The sequence below is a fragment of the Psilocybe cubensis genome, chromosome 9 (assembly GCF_017499595.1).
Source record: "Psilocybe cubensis strain MGC-MH-2018 chromosome 9, whole genome shotgun sequence".
Lineage (NCBI taxonomy): Eukaryota > Fungi > Basidiomycota > Agaricomycetes > Agaricales > Agrocybaceae > Psilocybe > Psilocybe cubensis.
The window spans coordinates 1871254-1897049 of NC_063007.1; the positions used below are offsets into that span (position 1 = coordinate 1871254).

The 25796-nt window shown below is 49.0% G+C and overlaps 8 protein-coding genes across 8 annotated transcripts; 2 read left to right on the forward strand and 6 right to left on the reverse strand.

Annotated features, from left to right (window-relative positions):
• Positions 1-4: 4 nt before the first annotated feature.
• On the reverse strand, positions 5-5596 carry JR316_0010024 (uncharacterized protein; the record flags this gene model as incomplete). Its single annotated transcript, XM_047895701.1, has 9 exons — positions 5-1024; positions 1077-1373; positions 1426-1678; positions 1807-1957; positions 2007-2749; positions 2796-3649; positions 3789-3945; positions 3988-5255; positions 5309-5596. The coding sequence occupies 9 exons, from the start codon at positions 5594-5596 to the stop codon at positions 5-7; spliced, it is 5031 nt and encodes a 1676-aa protein (XP_047745420.1).
• Positions 5597-6475: 879 nt separating this feature from the next.
• On the forward strand, positions 6476-8786 carry JR316_0010025 (uncharacterized protein; the record flags this gene model as incomplete). The annotated part of the gene is made up of 5 exons (XM_047895702.1): positions 6476-6790; positions 6845-7140; positions 7186-7311; positions 7468-7763; positions 7813-8786. The coding sequence occupies 5 exons, from the start codon at positions 6476-6478 to the stop codon at positions 8784-8786; spliced, it is 2007 nt and encodes a 668-aa protein (XP_047745421.1).
• Positions 8787-9064: 278 nt separating this feature from the next.
• JR316_0010026 (uncharacterized protein) lies at positions 9065-9919 on the reverse strand (the record flags this gene model as incomplete). Its single annotated transcript, XM_047895703.1, has 1 exon — positions 9065-9919. The coding sequence occupies one exon, from the start codon at positions 9917-9919 to the stop codon at positions 9065-9067; it is 855 nt and encodes a 284-aa protein (XP_047745422.1).
• A 3-nt stretch (positions 9920-9922) lies between these two features.
• JR316_0010027 (uncharacterized protein) lies at positions 9923-11635 on the reverse strand (the record flags this gene model as incomplete). Its single annotated transcript, XM_047895704.1, has 2 exons — positions 9923-11443; positions 11504-11635. 2 exons carry the CDS (start codon positions 11633-11635, stop codon positions 9923-9925), a joined length of 1653 nt encoding a protein of 550 aa, XP_047745423.1.
• Positions 11636-15895: 4260 nt separating this feature from the next.
• Positions 15896-16936, reverse strand: JR316_0010028 (uncharacterized protein; the record flags this gene model as incomplete). The annotated part of the gene is given in 3 exon segments (XM_047895705.1): positions 15896-15972; positions 15990-16815; positions 16871-16936. 3 exon segments carry the CDS (start codon positions 16934-16936, stop codon positions 15896-15898), a joined length of 969 nt encoding a protein of 322 aa, XP_047745424.1.
• A 1823-nt stretch (positions 16937-18759) lies between these two features.
• JR316_0010029 (uncharacterized protein) lies at positions 18760-20010 on the reverse strand (the record flags this gene model as incomplete). Its single annotated transcript, XM_047895706.1, has 2 exons — positions 18760-18981; positions 19030-20010. 2 exons carry the CDS (start codon positions 20008-20010, stop codon positions 18760-18762), a joined length of 1203 nt encoding a protein of 400 aa, XP_047745425.1.
• Positions 20011-20495: 485 nt separating this feature from the next.
• Positions 20496-23066, forward strand: JR316_0010030 (uncharacterized protein; the record flags this gene model as incomplete). The annotated part of the gene is made up of 2 exons (XM_047895707.1): positions 20496-20627; positions 20688-23066. 2 exons carry the CDS (start codon positions 20496-20498, stop codon positions 23064-23066), a joined length of 2511 nt encoding a protein of 836 aa, XP_047745426.1.
• A 278-nt stretch (positions 23067-23344) lies between these two features.
• On the reverse strand, positions 23345-25655 carry JR316_0010031 (uncharacterized protein; the record flags this gene model as incomplete). Its single annotated transcript, XM_047895708.1, has 5 exons — positions 23345-24318; positions 24368-24663; positions 24820-24945; positions 24991-25286; positions 25341-25655. The coding sequence occupies 5 exons, from the start codon at positions 25653-25655 to the stop codon at positions 23345-23347; spliced, it is 2007 nt and encodes a 668-aa protein (XP_047745427.1).
• Positions 25656-25796: the final 141 nt, after the last annotated feature.

Here is a 25796-nt window from a genome sequence, read left to right on the forward strand (position 1 = left end):
GCAACTAAGATTCCTCATCCCAGGGTGTTTCCGACACGTCCTCGCTAAGCTCTTCCGAGTTACCGGAAGCATCTGACTCCTCCGTCGTATCACCGGCGGAAGACTCCACATCCGCCTCCTCTTCAAAGTCCTGTGCGAGATGCTCTAAAAACGTAGCTGGTGTAGAGGATTCAGTGGTATTGGACGTACTATCAATATCATCCTCTTCTCCCGGGAAAACAGGTCTTGACCTTGCGTTAAAAAGGAAGGCATTGCTGGTGTGTGCATTTGACGGAGGGCTGACGGAACCGGGAGTAGGCAGAGTATCTGTTGGGAGATGAATATTTGCAGTGTTGGAGGGTGGCGAATGATACCAGAGTGGATGAAAAGGTAGTTCCTTGACGGCAATAAAAGAATAAAAAATGTCGTTGATGTAAAATGAAGCGACTTTGAGCTTTGAGACCTCGAAGGACCGGGCTTGAGCCGTTATAGCGCCCCAACTGTCAGGAGAAGGGTGAACGGGATGCTGAAATTTGTATTTGGCTGAAAGCCCCTTGCCGTTAGAGAACGGGTGCTCCTTAGAGTCAATCCACATCTTCTCCAATACAGAATATCTGCCCAAGGCGGCCGAAGAAGTAGTCACTGCTTTATGGGCATTTTTCATTTTGTCCGCCACATTCCGGCGCAGGTGAGCCAACTCCCTCATTACGCCCGTTAGGATAGGCTGACCGCAGCGGGGACAGTAGGGCGGTCTGTGGTCAGAAATTGCAATTGGGGATGTTTCATCCCGCGTGTTTGCAACACGGGTCGGCGGATTGGGTTTCCCCGTGGGCGGTGAAAACGCGGAGCCGTGCTTTCCCGTCAACGCGGATCCGTGCTTCCCCGAGGTGGGGACGGATGTCCGTTCAGCCGCCTTTCCCTTGCCCTTGGGATTGTTTTCCTGATTTCTTGGAGGCCCAGAGGTAGATGAACTTGCGCCCTCCTTAGCTTCTTTCCTCTGATTATTTAGCCGGAGTACCTCTTGTTGGTATTCAGGCAGAACCACCTGGTGGGAAGGACGCAAATCAGATATAATCCACAGCAATAAAAAAACATACCTTGTTCCAAAATTCTCTTGCTTGCGATTCAACGGTAACAAAGGCAACTTGCCACTCATCGCCTTCAGCAAATCCGTCCCTCCACCAATATCCCCAGCTCTTGGTCTGATTTAAAATTTCATCATCTTCCCATGCTGACCAGCTTTGATTTAGAGATTCAAATAGAACAGCTCGATGGTGGGGAGTTCGGTTCAAAACGGCATGTACGCTCTGATTGAGAATTTCTGATATAAAAAATGGAATATCGACTTGGAATCCATTGACATAGCAGTATCCGAGTACTCTCAGCAGTATAGCCTGACGACCAGTTCTCAATACAAGATATAATCGTTCAAAATTACTGTCTTACCACCTCCAGGTCGAGCAAATACATCCATTTTTGGCGACGCACGGAGGAAACAGAGTCTCCGTTTGCAATGAACAAATGGTATCCGGCACGGATCCGTGCACCACAAACATGGACATGAACTTTGGCCAGAGCACGTCGCTCATCATAGGTAAGGAGATGATGTTCGTCCTCGACAGGAGGTTTAAAAAGCCGCGGTAAGTGCATGAATTCAACGAGATGGGATACAACAAGAATGTTCAAAGAACTGGTTAATCTGTAATTATAAATCTCCACACGGACGGATACTCCGGGTTAATTTGACGGAAGACCTTATCCGCGGCCCGCCCCAGATCATTCCACATGGCAATCTGCTTTTGAGCATTTGCCCTGTGACCAACTAACCTGTCAGGAACAAAATCATGCCGTGCACGCCATGTCTTTGCCATATACACATAAAATCTGACAGTCCATTCCATTTCCTTTTTTGTCAAGGCCAGCTCCTCTTGCCATCTATTCCTCTGAGCTCGCGCGCGGAGCCAGTTTAGCCTAAAGACTAAGAAGCCCTTGAGAAAAAAATTAGAAATACAAATAGCAGTACTCACACTCATTAACGTATAATTGATTATCATTGTCCAGGCCCTGACGGGATCTCCAAATCCAACTTAGACGGTCCGAGCTTCCTCCGTGAATGTTCGGATCCGACACGGCATTACTATGCTTGCAATCATGGACTTGCAGAATGGGATATTGTTTCCGAATATTATCCTCGTCTCGCACGCCAGCAGATAAATAGATCATCTTCTGACGGTTTGTGTTGTAGAGTCGCCGGTGCAATTTCCAGGAAGCATTCAAAAGCTTGACGCCATCCCAAGCACGAGTCCCCATATAGACGGAGTCGGCGGTCCGAACCTGATATTTATACTGCCAAGAAAGCTGGATCAAGGCTGACCGGACCGCTTCCAGACAGTCCTCTGCGTGGCCATGTCTTATTTGAAGTTCAAGTTTGCGAAGCCCTTTTAAAATGAGGTTTGTTCCCGCGTCAAGGCCGTCAAAGAAATCTTGTTTGACGGCGGAGGGAAACGGAAGCGGCTGTCGTTCCGGATCCGCGCGGGTAATGTTGACATTTCCAAGATCAGGATCGTCGTTGTCACTGACTTCATAGTCAAGTATGGGAGCGATGTCCCCTTGAATATCCTCCAAGACATCTTCGCCCATGAAGGTCATAGCGGATCGACAGAAGGCTTCAACGCGGGTCCGCATGGAGCGACATTTATTGACCAAGTCAAGTTTCTGCGCGGTGGAAGGATGCTTTCCGAGCTTTCTGACATGGTCCCTGAGCTCCAATCTAAAAGCATGTTAAATTCTGTAGGATGCAATTGAAATAATCGTACTGCGCTTGCTCCAGTTTTAAGCCGGATGATATCCATGCTGCCTTTCCAGTAGCACCATTAGATGTAAGTTCCATATTTGAAAGATGCAATTCAATTTCTTGGCGTCCAGCGGCCGTTTTCACTTTGCTTGCCATTACCTTGCCAACAGCGTCGGCCACACCTTGTTCTCGGTCCGCTTCTGCTTTTGAAATTTCATCTTCCCAAGTGTTGATGAGCCCGGAATCTTGTTGATCCGTGATACCCCTATAAAATCGGTCTGTGATTCCGGACTGTTCCCGTGCCCGTTTGAACTTTGCAGCAATTGTTGCAGCCATATTAATGGTCTTCTTCCAGTTGGAATCCCCCATGTGGTCGTCCAAAACCTCTGCTCGATGGGCAGTGGTAGCGGAACGTGTACTCCGGGATGTGTCATTTAACACGGACCACAACGGCTCCAGGATTTCTCCGTCAATGATTCCCACACCCGGGACATAGGTGGATGCGTAGTTGTAAAGACATTCCGTCTTGTGCCCGTGGACGTGAAATAAACCAATTGCAAAAATCATTTTAACAGAAGGTGGCCAATGCATTTTTGTGGACTCTGAGAGACGCCTTGCCAAGTTAACGCAATATTGACAGTTTATATCGTAGATTTCCAAATGTTTTGTGATTCCCTGTGTGTTGGTAGTTTCCCTGGCCTGAGTCAAAGACCAATCCATGTGCATCTGCTTTTCGCCTTTGTCAAAATCGACAACGCTGGATGGACAGAAGCATCCGTGCCTAGCGCAAGCGTGTGCCCCAATTCCACGTACTCTCTTACCCGGGCTGACTCTGTTTTCAGCTTTCTGGGCGTGGTAGTTATGACATGTTTGTTCCTGATATTTTTTTACACGGAGGATAAGCCATCCGCCGTGGAAGATTTTTTTGACACGGAAGGGAAGCATCCGCCGTGGAAGATTGTGACACGGAACGTAAGCATCCGCCGTGAAAGATAAATCATGGTAGATAACGCACCCGTTTATAACGTGGAGCAAGAGAAATTGCTTCCTTGATGTGCTCCTTGTATGGGCCCGGAGCAGTCATGTATCCTTCTCCAACGCTCAACCAAACATCGTCTCCCTCGTTTTTCTGATTGAGGTGATCTGCTTTGAAATTACCATCTGCAACATAACTACGTATGTACAGATTGCTATTTGCTGTTAATTGCAGTCACCCTTGAAGAATAACTAAAACTTGCCTGTCAGCATCATCAATCCAGGTATCAGGTAGGTTTATTCCAGGCTGTGGACAGGCGGGGCAGAATAAGGCCAACTTCCCTCTCCTATCTTCAACTTTGGGATGATCCTCGGTCCGCGTCATTTGTGGTGCAGGCGGACCATCTAATCCGCCGTGTCCCAGAGACGGGTCCGTTGACGTTCCGACTTCTTGAGACGGACTATCAGATCCGCCGTCAATTGGATCAGATACATTAATACCCATCCTCTCTGGTGATGAATCATGGCAATGATGATAGTAAGGGACCACCGCTTCTCTTGTATGCCCTTCTCCGTATTGTCGTCTCAGGACAAGGTCCCTGTATTCTCTACTAAGCCTTCTCAATTCACGATAGCGGTTCAGCACCTTTTTTGGAAACGCTGGCGAAGTCAGTCTTCGCAACTTTTGGTAATACTGATAAGCCGACGTTTTGCACTCGAGGTTGTCCATCCGAAAGTCCTCAAGGACCTCAACTGTGAACACAGTTTGAACGTTTTCAAAGCTGGCTGCAAATAATCCCATCTCCAGATACTGTAAATCGATAGACGGAAGGCGGACGGACCGGCATGTGCATGTTCGCACGGGCAGATAATGGACTCCGGAGGTGTGCACAATTGCCTTGAAAGGAATTCCATTGTTGTCTGCTGCCTTTGGACGAGGTTGGTCCAGATAGGTTGTATCGACTTCCTCGAATAGATCATCGTCTTCATCGTCTCCATCGTCCAGCTCAACCAAATGGGGTACCTCCGGGTCCGCCAGAAGCTGAGCCGTAAAGGATTCTTGGTCATTGCTCGCAGGAAGCGGATCCAGGTCCAATCCGTGTTCATCCTCAAAGATGGGCGAATTGTTTCCGCCGTGCCCATGACTCCCGGATGAATTGTTTCCGCCGTCGCATCCTAGATGGCTCGGATCCGTGGGATAAGGACACCGCTTCCCATTATGACCCAAATACAACTTGACACCCACTTCCCACAGAGCTCCCGGACGGAAATATAGACCCGTCCACTTCTCAACGCGGTGGAAAGGTGTAAATTGATGGTTTCTTCGCAGGCATTCAGAACACAAAATTCTAGAGCCAAAGCATTGGCAACATCTCCACACTCCAGACATTCCTTGACATTGCTGACACCGTCCATTCAGATCCGGATCCGGGGCTTCTCCTCCAATCATTGTTCCAAGATACACCTCTCGTTTCGGGAGCCATTCCCTCAGGTAATCATTTTGAGACTGGATAGGTAAAGTCATCCTGATCATTCTACTGAAAACATGTTAAAACATACCTTTCCTCCCGTTCTGTCGTCATCTAGCTGTCTCAGGTTATCAAGTACCTGCTGATCAGTTAGATCTCCCGGATAATGAGGTATTTCTTCTTCCAGAATGTTGTGTTCATGGTTTTGGAAAGAGTAAGTCGTTGTTTGAGGGAGGTTTGTTGATGATGATTCTGCAGGAAGTTTGTGGATCCTCGGCCGCCCTCTCTTTCGTTTCTTGGCCCCACTAGACCAGGAGGCCTCCCGAACATTGGGAAACTCCTCATCCGATCCCCTATCAGGTACTTTCTTGAAGCCCATGGATGTTGGAAACAAAGAGTCTGACAGCCTGTGAGCGCAGATCTAAATGTAGTATAACATGTTTATTTCTGTAGATAAATTTCCCTCAATTATGCCGTTTTAAAGAGGAGAAAAATAGCTTTCATATGATCTATCTTGCAGCATATTTGGATGAGTGAGTGAAATGTTATGAACAAAACTTAATCCAGAGATGCACAAAATGGACGTGATCCCATCATAAATGTACAATATGATGCAGAACGACCCTTTCAGAACCACACTTTGGAGTGTTTTTGAAATATCTTTTCACTGGCTGGCCCCTCATTCCTCCGGCGTATATCATATGAAAGATATTTTTAATAGCTACCGAATGACATTTTTTGTAGAATGTGAATCCTCGTATTTAAGGAGATATTCTCAATATACTAGAAAATGTGTCAAAATGAGCTCACTGGGATCATTATATTTTTTGAAAAAAATTATGCATTTGAATACCTCTCATGGTCTCTGAGATGACTGCCGTTTTGGGTTTCACAAGTTTTGGGTGAGAAGACGTGAATTTGAATTTTGTGTTTCTGTATCTTTACAGCCATCTAACAAGAATTTAAAACCTTGTAAGATTATCTTTATATAAAGCGCTAAATGTTTACAAAATTTCATGTTTATTGATTGAGTGCAGAGGGAACTATTGCAAAATCATGAGGTCAATGTATGTGACAGCGACCAGCATGCTTTGATCATCGTGGCCGACGATGAAGCGGGATTACCTGATTGGGAAAAATATGACATCACATCATTCATTTAGTATGATCGGAAGCTTATTTTATCTCCGTATGACGTGAGATTTGACTAGATCACACAGATACTCATCGATAAGCTACTTGTTACATCGCTGCAATTATGCCCACCAATGCATCCCCCGACGCGGATCCGCTTCCTTCCACTGCAAATGCCACAACCCACAACGGACCCAGAAGCGGACAGACGGCGGAGGGTGACTTTCCGCCGGAAGAATCAAATATATGGACCACAAAGGAAATGCGCGTGTTGAAAAAGCATGTACAGCCCTACAAAGATACATCAAAGTCATCCAAAGCAGACTACATACAGAACACTGTCATACCTGAGCTGCAAGCTACATGGGATCACAGATACTCTAGACGTGCTAGGAAGGAAGATAAGCAACTACACAAAGAATGGAAGGTGAAGAAGCATGTGAGCTCGTTGTTTCTTTGAAAATTTTGTTACACACATAAACCATCACAATAGCGAATTTTTAATTGGTTTAGAAACCATGCGTCAAATCGAATTGGTGTAAAATTGGAAGGATTGAACTCCCGTATAACCTTTCAGACGGTATTCCGTGAGGAGAAGTCGGCAGAGATTGACTCCGAGGTTGCGCTTCTATCAGGGAATGCTGCTCGTGGAAGTAAAGATTGGATGAAGTTTTATCAACAAGGACGTAAGCAGGTTGAGGCCAGATTGACTCAGGAGGAGCGGGACAGGTTCATGGAGATCCTCGAGGAATGGAATAAGAAAGGTGTTTCAAAATCAATGAAGGCAAAGTGAGTCGGTGGAACTTGTTTCCGCCGTCAATCTGACATCTGCAGGACTGCTGCCAGGCAAGGCAGAAAAATACTTCGACAAATGGAGAAACTTAAGTGGCAGAGAATGGGTATGAGGTCCATTACCTTTGAGGGGCATTATGATATTGAGGGTAAAATCAAATACTCAATGTAAGTGTTAAACACGGCATGAACAAGTTCCGCCGTGAATGCTTACGGCGGAAACTTTATCCGCCGTAGGGTGTTTACGGCGGATAAAGTTTCCGCCGTAAGCATTCACGGCGGAATAATTTGGCCCGTATTAATGTTGACTGATGGGCATTGAAGGACCCAGACAAGCGATCTAGCACTCGACGATGTCAGAATTCCTTCCTTTGGGCAACTCTTTCTATCCGAGTTGGCCGCTTTTCGCAGAGCGTTTGTTCAATACCTCGTCCACATTTCAGAAATAGAGAAGGGTGTGGCCAATCCAGCACTGCCAGATGCATCGTTTCATGAAAAATCCCTCAAGTTTAGCAGCAATGGATTTCCAATAGTACCTAGTCCTATCTATGGCTCAACTGGGAGAGAAGTCGCTTATGCGCAAAAGTCAATTATTAGAATTTACATGAACAAGGTTTATGGTGTGTAATTTGTCTATGTCCTCAACAAACTTGCTAACTATGTATACAGCTTTAGCCAAGGATAGGCCTGGTTCAAGTGTTCCTTGGGATGCTCTTGAAAGGCGTTCTGCAGAAATGATTGATCCAGAGTATTGGCCAAGTTCAATCCCCGTGACGGATCCGAGCCGGCTCCGCCTGGAGTCAACTTCTGCAATTCTCAAGCTATGGAGGGACCGTCAAGCGCAAGGAGACATCCCCTTTAAATTCTCAAAGGTTTTTGGAAATGGCTATGACATTATGGAACCTCTCTATCCGTCCAACTTGTTTGACGGCCTAGAAGCCCACCCGATACCTCCACCTCCTGCAGCCATAACCAAACGTCGGCTGAGGCAAAAAGCTATACGACTTCAAACCCAATCTTCAAGCGACTCTGAATCATCCAATCTGTCAGAGTTTGATAATGGACGGGGTAGTCCGGCATCCGCGATGCCACGCACTACTGCCAGATTTGAAGTCACGCCAGAGACGGATGAGACTCCTACCGACGCACCTTCAAGATCTAGCGAGCCACCCTCTCTACCAAGTAGATCCAGCCCAACAATTGTCAATCCATCATCCAGCCCAACTCCAGAGGTTGAGGAGGCGCCTCCCAAGCCAGCTAGAAAGATTATGCCAAGAAAAAGAACAAAGCCATATGTCGGAACGGCGGAAATGGACGGACCCGATGAAGAGAGTTCTGTACCCCCCCCAGTTAAGCCAAAACCAACTAGAAGGATTCAACCTAGGAAAAGAACAAAGCCCTACTCAGATCCACTTAACACAGTGGAAGAAGATGGAGTCCAAACAGGAACAACCCAAGACACGGATAATACACGGGCCGGCAGGGACGTGACTTGTGATGCCTTTGTGGAGACAGTAACAAGTCCAGATACGGATGAAACACGGGCCCGCAGGAATTTGACTTCGGATGCCTTAGCACTTCAGGAAGCAAGTCTGCTTGCTGTAGCAGGTAAAAGACAAAGAAAAAAAACTTTGAAAGCCTAGCTGTTGAAGTAGATTCATGATACCTATTGAATGTGATGCTTTTTATTCTTATCTTGATGTTTCTCAAACATGTTTTCACACAAAATCAAAACAGAAAGCGGGGTTCATTAAAAATCATCAAGTGCTACTTTTTGGGAGAGGTATAAAACAGATGAGCACATGAGAGTAAAAACTATATACAGTCCAAATGATGAAAAAATTGTATAGGGATGTGAGCAATGTAATATATGACAGGCAAAAAAGGAGACCAAAAAAAAGTTACAAAGAATTGAAATACACTACTTTTTTTGGGCCTTGGATTTTTTGGGCGAGCGCGATGCTTCAGCCAGAGTCGTTTCCGCCTTTCGCTTTCGTCCAGCCCTTGTCTTTGTGGCTATGTTCGACGCGGGCAGCGTGGACGCCACGATCTCAACATCCTCCTCCTCCACAATTTCAACCTCGTCGCTGTCCGAGGGATCAGACAACTCCGATGAGTGTCCATTCCCGGATGGCCCAGCCTTGGAGGATGGCTTAGCCTTTGACAATGGCTTAGCCTTTGAGGATGGGCCAGCCTTTGACGATGGCGCGGCCTTTGACGATGGTGCACCCTTTGACAACGGTGCGGCCTTTGACGTCAAACTTCGAGGACGTGGAGCTGGGAGAGGGGGTGGTGGAGACAGGGAAAGGATGGGCGGTACCGGTGGGAGCGAGGGTCGGCCAGCTGGGGGGGGCAAAGGCGCTTCCGGAGTCGAACCGGGCAAGAATAGCGCTGTTGGTGGCGCAGACACGGCAGGGAGGACGGGTGCGGGTGGAGGTGGGGGAGGGGAAGGGAGGACAGGTGCTGGCGGTGGTGGAGGAGGGGAAGGGAGAATGGGTGCTGCTGGAGGTGGAGGTGGGGAAGGGAGGGGTGCTGGCGGTGGTGGTGCGCTTGGGGATTGTGGCACAGAGGTGGGTTCACGGGTCCGCGACGGACCCGATTCTTGTTCGACCTCCGTCTTGGAGGGTCCTGCTGCCTGTTTGGGGGCGGGATTCCTTCGTTCATCCTGCTCCAGCAAATCGTCGACCACATCTCGGACGTGGTTGATCCTCTTGGTGATGTCGTTGAACATCGTGACGGAAAGCGAGGTGCTTCCTGCCACTTGTTCTTTGGCCATGGTCTATTCGGCCTTCACCTCTTGGATGCCGTCCTCGATGCTCTTCATCCTGTTCTCCACCGCCAAGTTCGTCTCGGCAAACGTCGCAATCCGTGCATTAATCGCCGTCATGGACGCGGATAACCCGTCCAGCCGTTCCATGATTCTGCCTTGGCGCTCAAAGAGCTGCACAAGCAGTTCTCCCACATCCTCGGGGAACGACCCTTCCCCGGCCTTCCCCTTCGCCGGAACATCTTCTCCCTCCTCCAACTTCAACGCCTCCCCATAGCTTCCCAGTGGCGTCGTCAAAAATTGACCCACGAAGGTGTTGCGCCCCGGGTAGAAGCTGCAGTGGATCTTGCGAGACTTGCAAGACTCGCAAGATTGGTGCTTCACGGGGACGAGAGGCTCAGTGCCTGTCTCCCCCTTGACATAGCATGGCACCTTGAATTTGATGCATGCCGTGCACCTTTCCACCATGTCCACCATCCCCTCTGGCACCTGGCGCACTTTCTGGGATCTCGACCGCGCCTTCCTGATGGGGGGGACATCGTCCTCGGTGTCCTTCTTTACGGAACGCGTGCGCATCTTCCGGGTGGGGGTGGCAGTGGGGGTGGTAGGCGGTGCCCCTTTGTTATCGCCTTCGTCGTCCTCGTCAACGTCCGCGTCCGCGTCTTCGTCCGTGTGGCTTCCTATGATCGCCTTGCTCCTGAATTTCCCCTGCTTGGACTTCGCCAATCTTTCCAGCTTCTCCCTGTACGCTGGGTGACCGGGCATGTTGGAGGCGGTAATGTGGGGAATAATTTCCCCCTTCTTTGTCCGTGGGCCCCTGTAATCCGCTGGAGCCAACTGAATGGACTCCACGGGGTCCGCCGCTTTCCGTTTGCCCTTGTCTTTGTGGGCGTCTGTCACGGGTCCGTCTTCCACCGGGGGTTCGACTGCCTTGCCCTTGCCCTTCTCGGCCCGTCTCTTCTCCGTCTCCTCCTTGTTCCTCTCCTCGTCTGTCTCCTGCTCCTGCTCCTGCTCCTGCTCCCTCTTCCTCCTCTCCTCCGCCTTCTGCCTCTCCTGCTCCCTGGTCCTCCTCTCCTGCTCCCTCTTCCTCCTCTCATCCTTTCTCCTCTCCTCCACCTTCTGCTTCTCTTCCTCCCTCTTCCTCCTCTCCTCCTCCCTCTGCCTCTCCTCCTCCTCCTCCCTCTGCCTCTCCTCTTCCTCCTCCCTCTTCTTCTTCTCCTCCCTCTTCCTCCTCACCTCCCTCTTCCTCCTCTCCTCCACCCTCTGCCTCTCCTCCTCCTCTTGCTCCTCCTTCTCCCTCCTCTTTTCTTGCTCCTCCTCCTCCCTCCTCTTCCTCTGTGCCTCCTGGCCTTCCTGGTAGGCCTTGAAGTTGGCGACTTGATGTTTGAGCGTCGCCCAGTCGACCTCAAACCTGTAGATGTTCTCGCCGTCCTTGCCCTGGATGACTTTGTACGAGTAGACAACGGGGCTCGCAACATAGTCAATGAGCCGGAAGCGGGCGGCGTCCCTGACATGCTCCTGACACAATGGAACCTATTGGAATTTTTTTTTTTTTGTTGAGCAAGTCATGATCTTATAAAATTGAGAACTTACCAAGTCCCTGTAAAGCTGCTCCAACTCAGCGTTGAACGCGCTTTCACCGTTGCGGTAGCACTCGGTAAACTTTTTTTCCCAGTCAGCGAGGCGTTGGGCGAAGGTGGCGGTGGTGGAAGATGAAGCGGCCATTGAAAAAAGCGTGTTTTTATGGGGGAAGACGCGTTAAAGTGGTGAGGCACGGTAGAACGTGAGGGTGGTGATCGTGGTTGGAGTTAGTCTAAAAAAAGTCTAAAAAAAAGCGGTCCCGCAAAACAAAACCATACACAAACATGTACAATCTGAGTCATGTGATTTCTTCACCAGATCCAGTTTGTGCAAAAGTTGCTAAGTTCGATACACGGGTGAATCTATTTCCGTGTCATGGAGAATCCTCGGATAGTATTGTATTCCGTGAGATATATAAACAAGCCCACCCAGTTGCACTTTCTGGACTGTATGTCCTCCTACAACTTTATTCCCACCTCTAGCAAAAATTCCCCCATTGACTACACCAGTCTCAACAATCTTACCAGGCTTCTTGAAAAACTGAAGGAACCTCCTCCCGTAAAACCTATAAAATGTAAGACTAATGGCATTAATTCAAGTAAATTTTAATTGATTTCTGAGCATCAGCAATGTCTTCAAATATTAGCAACTCTAAGGAAAGCAAACGCACAGCAAGGACGGATGACCTGGCTCCGCCGCCAATGCCAGTAATTCCAGCTAACCTGGCTCCGCCGCCAATGCCAGTAATTCCAGCTAACCTGGCTCCACCCCCTATGCCTGTCATTCCAGCTAACCTGGCTCCACCCCCTATGCCTGTCATTCCAGCTAACCTGGCTCCACCCCCTATGCCTGTCATTCCAGCTAACCTGGCTCCACCCCCTATGCCTGTCATTCCAGCTAACCTGGCTCCACCCCCTATGCCTGTCATTCCAGCTAACCTGGCTCCACCCCCTATGCCTGTCATTCCAGCTAACCTGGCTCCACCCCCTATGCCTGTCATTCCAGCTAACCTGGCTCCACCCCCTATGCCAGTCATCCGGAACGACACGGCTCCGCCGCCAATGCCTGTCATCCGGAACGACACGGCTCCGCCGCCAATGCCTGTCATCCGGAACGACACGGCTCCGCCGCCAATGCCAATCATTCCAGATAACCTAGCTCCTCCCCCTATGCCTGTCATTCCACCTACCCTGGCTCCTCCCCCTATGCCTGTTATTCCAGATACCCTGGATCCTCCACCTATGCCTGTCATCCGGGATGATGTGGCTCCGCCGTTGATGGCAGCACATGTTTCATACACGTCTGTCGTCGACAAAATCATTATGGACTCTCGTCCAGCTATTTCCTCTGAGAGGAAGCAAGGTCGCTATTCTCCACCCCCTGAAGCATGCCACCTGCTCCTTCAAAACCCTTATTTTCGAACCTACGGCAGGTTTGATCCCATGGGCGGCTACCCCGGTTCGCCTCCCACCCAGTCTGACATTGAGTTCGAGGATGTGACAGATCAGACGGCATATTTTAACCCTCCTTTTCTATATGTATGCACTCAGATATTACCAAGCACTAGATACTGACAACTATTTTAGAATTATACCGAGCAGCAGCTACGGGCAACATACGACCAAATAATCGACAGTTCCGTCGGCGACAATAGTTATGACAGCAAGGTCACAACGTTTAAGAACCTCCGCCTGCATCAGCTGCAGTCAGAAATTCTGACTTATAATGCGCTGGAGGAAATTGACGCTGGGCTGGCAGGGATTGAATCGAGTTTGGAAAAGCATTTGTATACCGGTAGAGATGAATAAATTATTTTTGGAGCCCTTGTGCTCATTGATTCGCAATACCTCTCAAATATCCCTCCCTCTCTGGGAAGATACGGGTCAAATGGGTCCGTCTGACAGCACAACACGGGTCAAGCGGATCCGTCTGCTTGCAATACACGGGATGCAAATGGACCCGTCCGGCTCATTTCCGGCCCGTGTTTCTTCCGTGTAGGTAGACGCGCGGATCCCGCAGGCCACCCGGCGGCTCCATTTAGCGCTAAATGGCACGTCATGTACGCTATGATTTGCCAGGCTAAATCACACGTACATCACGCTAATCTCCTAATTAGGTAGCGGGAGTAAATCCACCGTATGTCACGTAATATCCTTATTATTAAATCTTAGGTAATGTACGTTATAAATAAACTGTCTTATGTGAGACGAGACGAAGGGGCTTTCGAAGCTCAAGCCACGGTCGAAGAAGAAGGTATTCGTTGGTTTTAATGAAGGCTCGAAATCTGTGCGTTATTACGATCCCAAATCGCGCACAGTGAAGTCATCGCGAAACGTATCGTTTAACGAAAACGAAACGCCGCAGAACGTCGAAATTCCTGGATTATCGTCTGAGGGGGAGCGTAACAAATCGACAGACGTTAAATCCAGCGAAAACGAGCCAGAAACCGTCAAGAACGAACCTATTTCGTCTACAGCATTGATTCCACAGCCCAGCATACGTCGATCAGCTCGTGAACACAATTTCATCGATTACAAGAAGGCAAACAACCCGAATGCTCGTTTACCGACTACACGATCCCAAACGACTCCAAACGCACCACAAATCGCTACAAAATCGACCGAGACCTCGAGCGCAAAGTCTACAGCAACGGAGCAAGCAAACATTGTCAAAGAACAGCTGTGGGGCGCGATTTTAGACGATTCGGAACGTGTCTTCGCCATGCGCGAATCGGACGTACCTCGGACACTTGAAGAAGCTTTGGAAAGCTGTGAGGCAGCTGCGTGGAAGGCAGCTATGGACAAAGAAATCGAGACGCTTTTACGGATGGGTACTTGGGAGATGATGAAGATTCCGGATGGAAGGAAACTGGTTGGATGCCGTTGGGTCTACGCGAAGAAACAGGACAAAAACGGGAACGTCATCAAGTACAAGGCCCGACTAGTCGTTCAGGGATGCTCTCAGAGACCTGGTACAGACTACAGCGAGGACGGAACATTTGCACCAGTCATGCGATTCAACACGCTACGCTCGCTACTCGCATATTCGGCCGTACACAATCTCAAGATGCGTCAATTCGATATAAAGGGTGCATATTTGCACGGTTACATCTCGGAGGAGATTTATATGGTCCAACCACCCGGTTATGACGATGGCACTGGTCAGGCATGCCGTCTCATTCGTTCGCTTTACGGTCTCAAGCAGGCAGGAAACGTATGGAACCATGAACTCGATAACGCTCTCACTTCATTCGGTTTTACGAAACTCAAGAGCGATTACTGCTGCTACATCCGTCGAGCTGAAAACGGCGATTTTACAATTTTAGTTACCTGGGTGGACGACATAATCAGTTTCTCAACGAACGACTCGCTCAACAACCAGCTGGAGCGTGAATTAGGCTCGAAATTCGACGTTAAATCGATGGGTCAGCCCTCGATGATGCTAGGATTCAAGCTTGAGCAAAAGGACCATTACATTTCGCTCTCGCAAGCACACTACATCGACAAACTCCTTGAGAAGTTTGGTTTACAAGACGCGAACCCCGTTTCGACGCCTATGGACCCGAACGTGCAATTGGATAAGGATGAAGGTGTTCGGGAGGATGGAGACGGTCAGGAGGAGGTTAATTCGCGTTTAGGATTCAGTTATGCAACGGTCATCGGCTTGCTCATGTATCTGGCACTCGGAACTCGTCCAGACATCGCGTTTGCGGTATACAAACTCGCGCAATTCACCAGCAAGCCGAAATCGACTCATTGGACCGCTGTCAAACGTATATTTCGCTATCTGAAGGGCACGCGCAATCACAAACTCACTTACGGCGGCGATTCGCAAGTTTTGGACGTAAATCTCAATGTTTATTGCGACGCCGATTGGGCTGAAAACTACGATCGGAAATCGACTAGCGGATATGTGGTTACTATAGCAGGCGGCGCTGTGGCATGGAGCTCGAAGAAACAGAATACGGTTGCACTTTCAACCGCTGAAGCCAAATACGTTTCCACAACACATGCGGCGAAGCAAGTCTTATGGCACCGCTCACTCTTCACGGAGCTCGGTTTCCACATTCCATCGACGTCAACCATCTTTACCGACAATACGGCAGCCATTTCGATTGCGCATCATCCAGAATTCCATGCCTGTACGAAGCACATTGACATTGCATTTCATTTCCTACGCGACTTGGTGGAGAAGAAGACGCTCGATACTGTTTACATCAACACTTCAAACAATTTGGCGGATATATTTACGAAGGCCTTACCTCGAGTTGCACACGACGGTTTCATTTTGCAGTTGGGAGTTTTGGCCGACTAAGGGGGAGTGTTGGAATGATAGTCGGCGAGCGACTTCGTCGCTAAGTCATTATCTTTCTATTGTAGTTTATCTTATCATATTTTTTCTAGATCATTCTACTACAGGTTCCGTAGCTACTGTAGGTACAGGTGTATAGTTACGTCGTGAATCGATATCTTTTACCACCACTGCGCATTATACTTACAACAAAATCCATCAGCAGTGTCTGTTACTCCAGTGAAGTTGCAAGGCGACCATGTAACATTGGGTATTTGTCCGTCCTGGTTCATGATGTTGATAGAACCCATTACTGTTTTTCCTCGCGGAAGTTTGCTGGGTTGAGTGGGGCCGTGGATCTCCAAAGACTCTTGAAGCCATGTCAATTCATCGCCCACTGAGATTGTCAACGACGAGATAGGAACTCCTTTAAAAACAGAGTTGTAAATGAACCCGGTTATGTTACCGGTATCCAGGTCCTTCATTGTTTGTTGCAGCGTAATAACTCCAGTGAGTGACCGTCCGGGGGAAACTTGGGTGAGAGGGGTGTAAAACACATCTGAGCCTACAACGAACCAAGATGCGATAGCCCAGTAGTCGCCTCCACCAGCAGGTGTGGTACCGAATTGGAGCACAGGCTGAATAACGGATTGGAAGGTGTTGGGCTCGATGGAGTTGAACAGATAAAGAATTTGTCCATCAACAGTTTCTGGGATGGGTGGGACCTTCCAGGTAGTCGTGAAAGATGCAACGGGACTAGGGCCCGTGTTGTGCCAAGAAGGCGTCACAACGTAGCCCTCTTTAAATTGTGCTGAGCGACGAGCAGCGGGCGAGATATTATGACAACCAACTCCGTTGCTTGGGGTAAAGGTTGATGTATGGAGTGTTGTCCCATTTGAGGAAATTATGTGAATGACATCTTTATCGTGAGCGACCAGAGCGCCCTCCGGGACAGCGTGGACCTTGGATCTTAAGAAAAACCCGCCAGGTGTGCTGACAAGATCGTCAGAGAGCTCAAATACGCTCCTCTTAGCCTAGCGACAAACTGCTTAGTACTATAAACGTGGCATTAAATACACCACAACTTACACCCAAGCTATCGACCAGCGACTCAGCTGGTGCTGCTAGCACAGATGCCACTTGAAGAGCGACCATTGATAACGAAATTAACCTGCTTGAAACCATCTGTAGGAGATGTCTATCTCTTCATAATGCATGGAAATCATATCATGACACTAACCATTTGAGATAAAGTGATAAATGCTCAGGTGGTGAATATCTTGCGTGGTATCCTGTCCTTTAAATACTGTCTCTCGCTCTTATCCTAGCAGCCTTTATGGTCTTTCTATATGTGGATTTGAGTGATTTTATTCAAACATATGCGTAAAACAGCCTATACAAGATGTTTCAGATTACGAATAGTGTGCATGTGTACTACAATTACTCTAGTTTCCCTGAATGAACACACCAAGAAGAGCTGTCACCGCTGAAGCATACTATTGTATCATATCTAAAAAAGGTAGCAGTGGGGCTTGTGAAGAGTGCGTGGTTCGGAAATCTTGCTACTCCTCCTGAATCTCTTCAAGAAGTTTAAATATAGCAACCTGTCAACTGGATCTTTACGGTAGTCAAAATCACTTAATATGCAGAATTGTGTCGGTTCCAAACTCTTCTTTACCGTGTTATATTTCTGAACGCGGATTTGGGGCTATAAATACTGGTAGAAAGTGCTTGTATAAATTTCCGCTGTGAATGGATATTATAGAGTGTTTGTAAGCTCCATCGGCAAAAGTGACCAAGTCCCCAAATGCCTTAGTAAGGCATTTGGGGACGCCCAAAGGCCCCAAGGCGCAAATGGCCTTTTATATCGACTAAGTAGAGACTCGCAATTTTGAAAGGCTACAAATCCTTCACTAGAATGAATGTTTTATCAAAATCTAAATTTAATGAAATCATTTCGGTAAAATTTGGGAGACCCAAAAACATTTGGACAACATTTGAGTTGCGTTTGAGAGACCCAAAAAAGATTTGAGGTTCACACAATGCTACAGCTTGTTTATTCTTATTTATGTTAGACTCCTCATGACCTACCCTTAGACACGTGACTCACTAGTATACATTTGGTTTCTTTCCTTTCTCTCCCTTTCCTCAGTCGTTCATCCAAGATGTTCACTGAGGTGAGATTTAACCTACTTATGACCTACCAGCTACTTACATAGAACCTATGTAGCTTCGTGTCATTGCATAGGTACCAATCCCATAGTCGTTCATCCAAGATGTTCACTGAGCTTCGTGTCATTGCATAGGTCTGACAGGTTATGAGCCCCGCCTAGGCGGATTTTTCAGAAACCGAGCATAGGCACACCTCTAGACTTCTTAACGACCCAATTTTTTCATATCGCTATGTCTGGAGAGTCAATGGAGATTACGGATCCAGTGGATTCCCGGATATATGTGCCCCTTGATTTTCCCACTTCTGATTCTCAGCCTTCTATACATTCATTGCATTCAAACTTTTTGCGTTTAACCCGTTCTTCCAATCAGGATTCTCTTTTGCAGTATTATAGATTACCCATTTCTTCCACATAAGACAGTTTATTTATAACGTACATTACCTAAGATTTAATAATAAGGATATTACGTGACATACGGTGGATTTACTCCCGCTACCTAATTAGGAGATTAGCGTGATGTACGTGTGATTTAGCCTGGCAAATCATAGCGTACATGACGTGCCATTTAGCGCTAAATGGAGCCGCCGGGTGGCCTGCGGGATCCGCGCGTCTACCTACACGGAAGAAACACGGGCCGGAAATGAGCCGGACGGGTCCATTTGCATCCCGTGTATTGCAAGCAGACGGATCCGCTTGACCCGTGTTGTGCTGTCAGACGGACCCATTTGACCCGTATCTTCCCAGAGAGGGAGGGATATTTGAGAGGTATTGCGAATCAATGAGCACAAGGGCTCCAAAAATAATTTATTCATCTCTACCGGTATACAAATGCTTTTCCAAACTCGATTCAATCCCTGCCAGCCCAGCGTCAATTTCCTCCAGCGCATTATAAGTCAGAATTTCTGACTGCAGCTGATGCAGGCGGAGGTTCTTAAACGTTGTGACCTTGCTGTCATAACTATTGTCGCCGACGGAACTGTCGATTATTTGGTCGTATGTTGCCCGTAGCTGCTGCTCGGTATAATTCTAAAATAGTTGTCAGTATCTAGTGCTTGGTAATATCTGAGTGCATACATATAGAAAAGGAGGGTTAAAATATGCCGTCTGATCTGTCACATCCTCGAACTCAATGTCAGACTGGGTGGGAGGCGAACCGGGGTAGCCGCCCATGGGATCAAACCTGCCGTAGGTTCGAAAATAAGGGTTTTGAAGGAGCAGGTGGCATGCTTCAGGGGGTGGAGAATAGCGACCTTGCTTCCTCTCAGAGGAAATAGCTGGACGAGAGTCCATAATGATTTTGTCGACGACAGACGTGTATGAAACATGTGCTGCCATCAACGGCGGAGCCACATCATCCCGGATGACAGGCATAGGTGGAGGATCCAGGGTATCTGGAATAACAGGCATAGGGGGAGGAGCCAGGGTAGGTGGAATGACAGGCATAGGGGGAGGAGCTAGGTTATCTGGAATGATTGGCATTGGCGGCGGAGCCGTGTCGTTCCGGATGACAGGCATTGGCGGCGGAGCCGTGTCGTTCCGGATGACAGGCATTGGCGGCGGAGCCGTGTCGTTCCGGATGACAGGCATTGGCGGCGGAGCCGTGTCGTTCCGGATGACTGGCATAGGGGGTGGAGCCAGGTTAGCTGGAATGACAGGCATAGGGGGTGGAGCCAGGTTAGCTGGAATGACAGGCATAGGGGGTGGAGCCAGGTTAGCTGGAATGACAGGCATAGGGGGTGGAGCCAGGTTAGCTGGAATTACTGGCATTGGCGGCGGAGCCAGGTTAGCTGGAATGACAGGCATAGGGGGTGGAGCCAGGTTAGCTGGAATTACTGGCATTGGCGGCGGAGCCAGGTCTTTCCGGATGACTGGCATAGGGGGCGGAGCCAGGTTAGATGAAATGACTGGCATAGGGGGAGGAGCCAGGTTATCTGGAATAACAGGCATAGGGGGTGGAGCCAGGTTATCTGGAATGACTGGCATTGGCGGCGGAGCCAGGTCATCCGTCCTTGCTGTGCGTTTGCTTTCCTTAGAGTTGCTAATATTTGAAGACATTGCTGATGCTCAGAAATCAATTAAAATTTACTTGAATTAATGCCATTAGTCTTACATTTTATAGGTTTTACGGGAGGAGGTTCCTTCAGTTTTTCAAGAAGCCTGGTAAGATTGTTGAGACTGGTGTAGTCAATGGGGGAATTTTTGCTAGAGGTGGGAATAAAGTTGTAGGAGGACATACAGTCCAGAAAGTGCAACTGGGTGGGCTTGTTTATATATCTCACGGAATACAATACTATCCGAGGATTCTCCATGACACGGAAATAGATTCACCCGTGTATCGAACTTAGCAACTTTTGCACAAACTGGATCTGGTGAAGAAATCACATGACTCAGATTGTACATGTTTGTGTATGGTTTTGTTTTGCGGGACCGCTTTTTTTTAGACTTTTTTTAGACTAACTCCAACCACGATCACCACCCTCACGTTCTACCGTGCCTCACCACTTTAACGCGTCTTCCCCCATAAAAACACGCTTTTTTCAATGGCCGCTTCATCTTCCACCACCGCCACCTTCGCCCAACGCCTCGCTGACTGGGAAAAAAAGTTTACCGAGTGCTACCGCAACGGTGAAAGCGCGTTCAACGCTGAGTTGGAGCAGCTTTACAGGGACTTGGTAAGTTCTCAATTTTATAAGATCATGACTTGCTCAACAAAAAAAAAAAAATTCCAATAGGTTCCATTGTGTCAGGAGCATGTCAGGGACGCCGCCCGCTTCCGGCTCATTGACTATGTTGCGAGCCCCGTTGTCTACTCGTACAAAGTCATCCAGGGCAAGGACGGCGAGAACATCTACAGGTTTGAGGTCGACTGGGCGACGCTCAAACATCAAGTCGCCAACTTCAAGGCCTACCAGGAAGGCCAGGAGGCACAGAGGAAGAGGAGGGAGGAGGAGGAGCAAGAGAAGAGGAGGGAGAAGGAGGAGCAAGAGGAGGAGGAGAGGCAGAGGGTGGAGGAGAGGAGGAAGAGGGAGGTGAGGAGGAAGAGGGAGGAGAAGAAGAAGAGGGAGGAGGAAGAGGAGAGGCAGAGGGAGGAGGAGGAGGAGAGGCAGAGGGAGGAGGAGAGGAGGAAGAGGGAGGAAGAGAAGCAGAAGGTGGAGGAGAGGAGAAAGGATGAGAGGAGGAAGAGGGAGCAGGAGAGGAGGACCAGGGAGCAGGAGAGGCAGAAGGCGGAGGAGAGGAGGAAGAGGGAGCAGGAGCAGGAGCAGGAGCAGGAGACAGACGAGGAGAGGAACAAGGAGGAGACGGAGAAGAGACGGGCCGAGAAGGGCAAGGGCAAGGCAGTCGAACCCCCGGTGGAAGACGGACCCGTGACAGACGCCCACAAAGACAAGGGCAAACGGAAAGCGGCGGACCCCGTGGAGTCCATTCAGTTGGCTCCAGCGGATTACAGGGGCCCACGGACAAAGAAGGGGGAAATTATTCCCCACATTACCGCCTCCAACATGCCCGGTCACCCAGCGTACAGGGAGAAGCTGGAAAGATTGGCGAAGTCCAAGCAGGGGAAATTCAGGAGCAAGGCGATCATAGGAAGCCACACGGACGAAGACGCGGACGCGGACGTCGACGAGGACGACGAAGGCGATAACAAAGGGGCACCGCCTACCACCCCCACTGCCACCCCCACCCGGAAGATGCGCACGCGTTCCGTAAAGAAGGACACCGAGGACGATGTCCCCCCCATCAGGAAGGCGCGGTCGAGATCCCAGAAAGTGCGCCAGGTGCCAGAGGGGATGGTGGACATGGTGGAAAGGTGCACGGCATGCATCAAATTCAAGGTGCCATGCTATGTCAAGGGGGAGACAGGCACTGAGCCTCTCGTCCCCGTGAAGCACCAATCTTGCGAGTCTTGCAAGTCTCGCAAGATCCACTGCAGCTTCTACCCGGGGCGCAACACCTTCGTGGGTCAATTTTTGACGACGCCACTGGGAAGCTATGGGGAGGCGTTGAAGTTGGAGGAGGGAGAAGATGTTCCGGCGAAGGGGAAGGCCGGGGAAGGGTCGTTCCCCGAGGATGTGGGAGAACTGCTTGTGCAGCTCTTTGAGCGCCAAGGCAGAATCATGGAACGGCTGGACGGGTTATCCGCGTCCATGACGGCGATTAATGCACGGATTGCGACGTTTGCCGAGACGAACTTGGCGGTGGAGAACAGGATGAAGAGCATCGAGGACGGCATCCAAGAGGTGAAGGCCGAATGGACCATGGCCAAAGAACAAGTGGCAGGAAGCACCTCGCTTTCCGTCACGATGTTCAACGACATCACCAAGAGGATCAACCACGTCCGAGATGTGGTCGACGATTTGCTGGAGCAGGATGAACGAAGGAATCCCGCCCCCAAACAGGCAGCAGGACCCTCCAAGACGGAGGTCGAACAAGAATCGGGTCCGTCGCGGACCCGTGAACCCACCTCTGTGCCACAATCCCCAAGCGCACCACCACCGCCAGCACCCCTCCCTTCCCCACCTCCACCTCCAGCAGCACCCATTCTCCCTTCCCCTCCTCCACCACCGCCAGCACCTGTCCTCCCTTCCCCTCCCCCACCTCCACCCGCACCCGTCCTCCCTGCCGTGTCTGCGCCACCAACAGCGCTATTCTTGCCCGGTTCGACTCCGGAAGCGCCTTTGCCCCCCCCAGCTGGCCGACCCTCGCTCCCACCGGTACCGCCCATCCTTTCCCTGTCTCCACCACCCCCTCTCCCAGCTCCACGTCCTCGAAGTTTGACGTCAAAGGCCGCACCGTTGTCAAAGGGTGCACCATCGTCAAAGGCCGCGCCATCGTCAAAGGCCGGCCCATCCTCAAAGGCTAAGCCATTGTCAAAGGCTAAGCCATCCTCCAAGGCTGGGCCATCCGGGAATGGACACTCATCGGAGTTGTCTGATCCCTCGGACAGCGACGAGGTTGAAATTGTGGAGGAGGAGGATGTTGAGATCGTGGCGTCCACGCTGCCCGCGTCGAACATAGCCACAAAGACAAGGGCTGGACGAAAGCGAAAGGCGGAAACGACTCTGGCTGAAGCATCGCGCTCGCCCAAAAAATCCAAGGCCCAAAAAAAGTAGTGTATTTCAATTCTTTGTAACTTTTTTTTGGTCTCCTTTTTTGCCTGTCATATATTACATTGCTCACATCCCTATACAATTTTTTCATCATTTGGACTGTATATAGTTTTTACTCTCATGTGCTCATCTGTTTTATACCTCTCCCAAAAAGTAGCACTTGATGATTTTTAATGAACCCCGCTTTCTGTTTTGATTTTGTGTGAAAACATGTTTGAGAAACATCAAGATAAGAATAAAAAGCATCACATTCAATAGGTATCATGAATCTACTTCAACAGCTAGGCTTTCAAAGTTTTTTTTCTTTGTCTTTTACCTGCTACAGCAAGCAGACTTGCTTCCTGAAGTGCTAAGGCATCCGAAGTCAAATTCCTGCGGGCCCGTGTTTCATCCGTATCTGGACTTGTTACTGTCTCCACAAAGGCATCACAAGTCACGTCCCTGCCGGCCCGTGTATTATCCGTGTCTTGGGTTGTTCCTGTTTGGACTCCATCTTCTTCCACTGTGTTAAGTGGATCTGAGTAGGGCTTTGTTCTTTTCCTAGGTTGAATCCTTCTAGTTGGTTTTGGCTTAACTGGGGGGGGTACAGAACTCTCTTCATCGGGTCCGTCCATTTCCGCCGTTCCGACATATGGCTTTGTTCTTTTTCTTGGCATAATCTTTCTAGCTGGCTTGGGAGGCGCCTCCTCAACCTCTGGAGTTGGGCTGGATGATGGATTGACAATTGTTGGGCTGGATCTACTTGGTAGAGAGGGTGGCTCGCTAGATCTTGAAGGTGCGTCGGTAGGAGTCTCATCCGTCTCTGGCGTGACTTCAAATCTGGCAGTAGTGCGTGGCATCGCGGATGCCGGACTACCCCGTCCATTATCAAACTCTGACAGATTGGATGATTCAGAGTCGCTTGAAGATTGGGTTTGAAGTCGTATAGCTTTTTGCCTCAGCCGACGTTTGGTTATGGCTGCAGGAGGTGGAGGTATCGGGTGGGCTTCTAGGCCGTCAAACAAGTTGGACGGATAGAGAGGTTCCATAATGTCATAGCCATTTCCAAAAACCTTTGAGAATTTAAAGGGGATGTCTCCTTGCGCTTGACGGTCCCTCCATAGCTTGAGAATTGCAGAAGTTGACTCCAGGCGGAGCCGGCTCGGATCCGTCACGGGGATTGAACTTGGCCAATACTCTGGATCAATCATTTCTGCAGAACGCCTTTCAAGAGCATCCCAAGGAACACTTGAACCAGGCCTATCCTTGGCTAAAGCTGTATACATAGTTAGCAAGTTTGTTGAGGACATAGACAAATTACACACCATAAACCTTGTTCATGTAAATTCTAATAATTGACTTTTGCGCATAAGCGACTTCTCTCCCAGTTGAGCCATAGATAGGACTAGGTACTATTGGAAATCCATTGCTGCTAAACTTGAGGGATTTTTCATGAAACGATGCATCTGGCAGTGCTGGATTGGCCACACCCTTCTCTATTTCTGAAATGTGGACGAGGTATTGAACAAACGCTCTGCGAAAAGCGGCCAACTCGGATAGAAAGAGTTGCCCAAAAGAAGGAATTCTGACATCGTCGAGTGCTAGATCGCTTGTCTGGGTCCTTCAATGCCCATCAGTCAACATTAATACGGGCCAAATTATTCCGCCGTGAATGCTTACGGCGGAAACTTTATCCGCCGTAAACACCCTACGGCGGATAAAGTTTCCGCCGTAAGCATTCACGGCGGAACTTGTTCATGCCGTGTTTAACACTTACATTGAGTATTCGATTTTACCCTCAATATCATAATGCCCCTCAAAGGTAATGGACCTCATACCCATTCTCTGCCACTTAAGTTTCTCCATTTGTCGAAGTATTTTTCTGCCTTGCCTGGCAGCAGTCCTGCAGATGTCAGATTGACGGCGGAAACAAGTTCCACCGACTCACTTTGCCTTCATTGATTTTGAAACACCTTTCTTATTCCATTCCTCGAGGATCTCCATGAACCTGTCCCGCTCCTCCTGAGTCAATCTGGCCTCAACCTGCTTACGTCCTTGTTGATAAAACTTCATCCAATCTTTACTTCCACGAGCAGCATTCCCTGATAGAAGCGCAACCTCGGAGTCAATCTCTGCCGACTTCTCCTCACGGAATACCGTCTGAAAGGTTATACGGGAGTTCAATCCTTCCAATTTTACACCAATTCGATTTGACGCATGGTTTCTAAACCAATTAAAAATTCGCTATTGTGATGGTTTATGTGTGTAACAAAATTTTCAAAGAAACAACGAGCTCACATGCTTCTTCACCTTCCATTCTTTGTGTAGTTGCTTATCTTCCTTCCTAGCACGTCTAGAGTATCTGTGATCCCATGTAGCTTGCAGCTCAGGTATGACAGTGTTCTGTATGTAGTCTGCTTTGGATGACTTTGATGTATCTTTGTAGGGCTGTACATGCTTTTTCAACACGCGCATTTCCTTTGTGGTCCATATATTTGATTCTTCCGGCGGAAAGTCACCCTCCGCCGTCTGTCCGCTTCTGGGTCCGTTGTGGGTTGTGGCATTTGCGGTGGAAGGAAGCGGATCCGCGTCGGGGGATGCATTGGTGGGCATAATTGCAGCGATGTAACAAGTAGCTTATCGATGAGTATCTGTGTGATCTAGTCAAATCTCACGTCATACGGAGATAAAATAAGCTTCCGATCATACTAAATGAATGATGTGATGTCATATTTTTCCCAATCAGGTAATCCC